Below are 5,869 nucleotides of genomic sequence, written 5' to 3'. Positions count from 1 at the left end.
ACGACGCCGGAAAAGGTACCACTGCTCCCCTCGCCCTCTACATTTCTCAAACAGTTCCATCTCCATCCTTCCCTTGGAATGGCGGTGCGTTTCGAGCTCGAACCCTCCCCATCCTCGCCCCTCGAAGCGACCCCCTTGTAGCCCCCTTCCTGCTCGCTTGTTCCATCTACATCCTGAGGAAAGCTGTCAGCACACCACGGCGGCAGCAGTGCGGCGAGCCGCCTTTCCGCCGTCTGTGCGCTCCAGTAACCGCCGTCCTCGCGTGAGGTCGTCGTCGGTTCGTCATCGTCCCCTCTGCGGCACCAACGCCGCGAGAGCTTTCAACCACTTCCCCCGCTTTTCACTTTACCCCGTCGTTTTCAGGTCATCGCTTTCCCTCCGGGAAAAAGTTGCAGTTTCAGTAAAGCCAGCGAGCTCCCAACAGAAAAAGCCTACGCACAGCGGCCCATCTTCCTCGTAGCTAGCTGTAGCGCCTCCCACACACACCCATCGCCCAGTTCAAATTTCAAAGTTCGAACCACGGCAGCCCGAACCACTGCACGTCTGCACGGCCGCCGGGCCTCGACCGGCGAGCCTCCCCTGACGCGTCAGTACCACCAGCGTCCGTTTCCGTTCCGTCCATAAATCCCCGTCCGGACGGTGCCAAGAGATAGAGCGGATCATTACTGCTAGCCGAGGCCGTAATTCGGAATGGCGTTATCACTGCATCGCTAGATTAGCTCCTCCTCCTCCCCGCGATTCTTTCCGCTTTTCGCCTGATGGGTCAATCATCATCTACCACCTGAAAAGGCGCGGCGCGACCGCGATTGTTCATTTCTTCTCCCCTCCGCCGTGTGGTGCCGCGTCGCGGTAAACAAATTAAAGCGACCGAGAGAGAAAGAACAGGGGGATTAGACTGTTCGTGGCCGTGCGAGCCGAAACCGGCTGTCCCCTTCTCTTCTAGCTCGCCGGTCACCTCGCCTCCAATCGCGGCCGCGTACGGCTCCCCAGTGTTCATTACTGCTAGCAGTTTTGAGATCGACACCGTGCCATTAACGCCGTGCTTTCTCTCTCTGAGGTTTCAGTTTCTGCTGTTCTCGGCTTGGTGCCCCGTCGGGGAAGGAGGAAGATGAGGATGAAGACGCTGGCGTGCTGCCGGCGGCGCCCGCAGGACTTCAGCATCGACATGGACCAAGAGCCTGACAGTAAGCACCACACATTTCCCCTTTTCCCCCTTCCTGCCATTTTTGGGCTATGTTTTTTGATTTGTTCATGCCTTGTTCTTGATCCTGTTTCCCGCACATGCTGGCACCTCGTTGTTCCATTAATGCAGATCATGTTCCTATATTTGCCACCGTTTAATTTCCTTCCTGAAGTGCAATGCATGAGTTGGTAGCTGTAGGCTGCTGCAGCAAACCCCGGTGGTCTTGCCTCATCGGGAGCCCCAAATCTGGCCAAAATTAGGAGCGTTTAGCGACAGTTTCACCTGCCCAAATCAAAACCGCCGGGCCTGCTAGCGATTAGCATAGCGAATAGTACTGTCAGATGGATATGTTGCTGCAAACGGCCATAGATTCGAGGCCGAGAAGTCACGGCCACTGTTCACGGCGTCGCCCTGCGCTACCACTATCAGAGTGCTACTTCAGCACAGTGCAGTGCGAGTAAATGGGGCATCACCGGCCACGGAAGACACGGGGTCTGAAGCCTAGTTTACGATCTCTTCGGTCTGATACGATCCGGGCAGGACGCCGCCGTGCCCGCCACATTCATGGCACGTTCAAGCTCAACTGCCCACGCCCCACGGCAACACCTGCGCTCCTCCGATTAGATTATCACTGCCATGAATCACCGACGTTTCCGTTCCGTTCGACTCTGGCTGTGACACCACCAACGGCTTCGAACCCGTGACGTCGTCTCCCCTTTCTCGCGTCTGCCTTATGATCTGTTCCATTTCCACGTCCATTTGTATTTTTCTGTAGCTTCCCGTTTAGAGTTTGTTTATACGGTGAAGTGGAGTACTGGAGAGTGAGAGTGAGAGTGAGAGTGAGAGTGAGAGTGGGGTGGAGCGGGGCTGTGCTTGTGGGCCCGGTGGCTCATGGCAACGCCTAGTGCGGCGTCTGCGGCTTCATTGACTTTGGGTGCAAAAGGGCTCACGCTCCTTTTTAGACTGCGGGCAGGTACAACAGGGCTACGACTTGGTACCACAATGCACATATACAACGGCAGAATATTGTGGCGATGCCATGTGGGGGGCATATGCAGAATGTGTGTGCTTCTCGTGACCATGTACCATAGTTTGTGGGGCGTTTACCACTAGATTAGTAAGATTCTTTTGCTATTTTCCTTGTCCCAGATCCCAGTGTATGTGCTGAAGGATTAAACTGTTGACTATTGATGAGATTTTGTATGATGCTGTTGCTACTCTATCAGGGTTTGTGTTGCAATTTCTGTCTAGGAGTAGAGGACGGACAGTTTTGCTGGTGCATGGATTTGCTGTTGATTTTTGTAATTTATAGCTTTAAGCGTATGTTTTTTTTTTTGGTATGCCGTTTCTCTGATGTATTATCACTCGAAAGTAATCTAGTTAAAGCTAAGTTTGGGGTAAACCATATTTAAAGTTTCAGGTTTGCAACTGTACTCAGTAGCCTATACTTTTGTTAAGAGATGGGCAAGATTCTTTTGCAGATACACCTACAAAGTTGTCATGGACATGGATCAGTAGAAAATCATGTAGGGCGGCCTGATTATATTATCACTCCAGCTTTCTAATTACACCATGATTTTTGATTCAGCACCTGACTGTAGAATGCGCAACTAGCTTTACTGTTCTGTCAACTGGTGCTTCCCTTTAAACCACCAGGAACATCAATAGCTTACTTAAATTGATGTTCTGATGAAGCCACATGTGCACATGAATAAGCTTGGTAATCAACACTTGACTATGTAAAATGCACACTGCATATTTGTTGCACTATTTATTTTTGGGGTAAACTGGGCCTCCTTGCTAAACCACCATGAGACGCAAAGCTTAGTTAATAATTGGTCTAATGAAGTGCATAGATGGGCACGCATAAGCTCAGCGAACCGAGGGCCCACCTGGCTGTTCTATATCCTAGTTTGTTTCCTTCTTTGCAATGCCCTGGGCTCAGGTACATTTGTGCTGTGGCTTCTGTCCTAACATAATCATTATGTATTCTTAACATTTTGTTGTTGTAAGATGGCACAAATCAACTGATAAGAATGTCCACTGATTTAGGAGTGACGACATACAATGGCCTCGAGAGCTGCATTTTCAACAGTTCCTCTTGTGATGAGGACAGCGGCGTTAGTGCAACAACTGGGGCAGATGGCTGTGTCACCACTGATTCCCTTGAAGATGAAGTTTCAAGTTGCTCCTCCAGCAAGGATGTTTATGGCTCTTCCTTTTCTTCACAATGCCTTCCGTTGAGCAAGCAGGAGGAGCATTCACTTTATGAGCTGGATACACTCGATGCTGTCCATCTGCTTCCCATTAAAGGGAAGAATCCAATTACATATACTCTGACTGCCTCTGATATTGAGACCATGAAGGAGAAGTTTGCAAGGCTACTGCTTGGTGATGACGTTTCAGGAGGTGCCAGAGGCGTGTGTGCTGCTCTGGCCTTGTCCAATGGCATAACTAATCTTTCAGGTATACTTGACCATTCATGAGCAAACTATGTTTTTTTGCCTACTGTAGTTTTTCTTGTATACCACCATCATTACTAAAACAAGCATTTACTATAACAGCCACTATTTTTGGAGAGCTGTGGAAGCTGGAACCACTATGCAAGGAGAAAAAGATCCGGTGGCGGAAGGAAATGGATTGGCTGCTTTCTCCTACAACTTACATGGTCGAGTTGGTTCCTACGAAGCAAAATGGAGCAGATGGGTGTGTGTTTGAGGTACGAGTCACTTAATTAAGTAGTCTCCATTTTAGCATAAAGTTTGTCCGAGGTACAAACTCTCAAACTCTTCTGTTTGGTTGCTTCATGCAGATTATGACCCCGAAGGCTCGTTCAGATGTTCATGTGAACCTTCCTGCTCTTCAGAAGCTTGATTCCATGCTAATTGTATGTTATCATCTCTGTGTAACTCTTATCAGTATGTGAATATGTAGATCAAAGACTGTTTACTTGTATATTTCATAATTTATGTGTACTTTCCACGGTTTGGATACTTTTGCTAATGTCATATGCATCAAAATATGCAGGAAGTTCTGGACTCAATGGTGGATACGGAGTATTGGTACGAGGACAGTGGCAGCCGAGCTGGTAGCAGGGGCAAAAATAATGGTCAGAGACAGACCAAAAAGTGGTGGCTCCCTTCCCCTTGTGTCCCTGAACAAGGGTTATCTCAATTGCAGAGGAAAAGGATTATTTTTCAGGCTAAACTTGTCCATCAAATCCTGAAAGCTGCGAAGTCTATCAATGAACAAGTCCTGCTTCAGATCCCTATTCCCACGGCTGTTATGGACGCCCTTCCAAAGGCAAGTACCAATTCTATTTAGTCATCTTTTATTCATTGGTGATGATCTTTTCTGTAAGCTGGGTACTTCCTTTTTTCTTATAATCGACTACTGTACTGAATACTTAACTGAACTTGCAGTCTGGAAGAGCTAGCCTGGGTGAAGACTTGTACCATGCTATAACAACAGATTACATTCCTATCGAGGAGATCTTCATTTCTCTCAGTTTGAAAACCGAGCATAGCGTGCTCGAGACTATGAACCGGTTAGAGGGCGCGTTGTTCGCGTGGAATCAGAGGATCTCAGAGGAAAGAAGCAGGAGGTCCCCTGGCCGGCACTCCTGGAATTTCATGAAGGACAAATCATCGGAAGTAGAGAAGATGTCCGCGTGCATAGAGAGGGTCGAAACCCTGGTGCAGCTCCTGAAATCCAGGTTCCCCAACCTGCCTCCGACGTTCGTAGACGTCGTAAAGGTCCAGTACAACGAGGTTAGTTTGGCATGACGCATAAATTGTGAAATTGATCTCTGTAGCTGAAAATGAACCCTTGTGCAATTCTTAGAATTTCTCCAAAATAAACTACTTGGTGCAGGACGTTGGGCATGCCATTGTGGAGGCCTACTCGAGGGTTCTCGTGGGCGTCTCGTTCAGCATACTGTCCCGGGTAGCGGAGGTCATGCTGGAGGACGACCTGATCAAGAAGCCCAACACGCCGATGGCCACCCTGAAGTTCGACCTCTCGTCCGACGTGTACCTGGCGGGCATCACGGAGACGCCGCCGGGCCACATCCGGCGGTCCCTCATGGACCAGATCAGCATGGTGGACGGGCGCTTCGACGCCATCGTCAAGAAGAAAGGGGCGAAGCAGCTGGTCTGGTGATGTTGGACAGGGCCGTGTCGTTGTACAGGGTGATGGCAGGGGCTCCGTGCCGTGCCGGCTACACAAGCTACATTTACCTTACTAGTACTAGTGCACTGCGTTTTGGGGGTGAACTGAATAGTGTTGTAACCGCAGCGTTGGCCGAGTCTTGCTGATGGCAACCCAGATGCTGCTTCTGCTCCGCGTCGGATGCAAAAACCTGGTAGTTTTGGTCAGGTTTTGTGTAATTGTTATTAGTGGTACCTGATGATGTATGCCTGTGTGATGATGGTGACGATCGGCGTATGTTCGTCAGCGGTAGGCGCGTCTGCTTTGTGTAGCGCGGTGCAGACAGACAAGGTCGGCCCTGCTTGACGGGCTTACGACGACGCGTCTCGTTCTGGGATTAGACGCGTTGGGTTGGGTGGCGATGAACTGACGGAGCGTGTCAAGTCTGAACTCTGAAGTCAGATTTGGAGTCTGAGACTGGGAGAGGACAGACATGCTGATCGTGATCGCGTCGCTGACGGTGTTTTCTTTTCGAGT

The 5,869-nt window shown here is 49.7% G+C and overlaps 1 protein-coding gene across 1 annotated transcript; it reads left to right on the top strand.

Moving 5' to 3' along the window:
- Positions 1-1,086: 1,086 nt before the first annotated feature.
- LOC124688125 (rop guanine nucleotide exchange factor 14) lies at positions 1,087-5,344 on the top strand. Its single transcript, XM_047221842.1, has 7 exons — positions 1,087-1,184; positions 3,236-3,649; positions 3,748-3,902; positions 3,996-4,070; positions 4,211-4,486; positions 4,606-4,953; positions 5,057-5,344. Exons 1-7 carry the CDS (start codon positions 1,109-1,111, stop codon positions 5,342-5,344), a joined length of 1,632 nt encoding a protein of 543 aa, XP_047077798.1. The 5' UTR covers positions 1,087-1,108.
- The last annotated feature ends 525 nt before the right edge of the window (positions 5,345-5,869 follow it).

Source organism: Lolium rigidum, chromosome 2, assembly GCF_022539505.1.
Source record: "Lolium rigidum isolate FL_2022 chromosome 2, APGP_CSIRO_Lrig_0.1, whole genome shotgun sequence".
Lineage (NCBI taxonomy): Eukaryota > Viridiplantae > Streptophyta > Magnoliopsida > Poales > Poaceae > Lolium > Lolium rigidum.
This window is presented reverse-complemented; position numbering and strand designations above follow the sequence as displayed.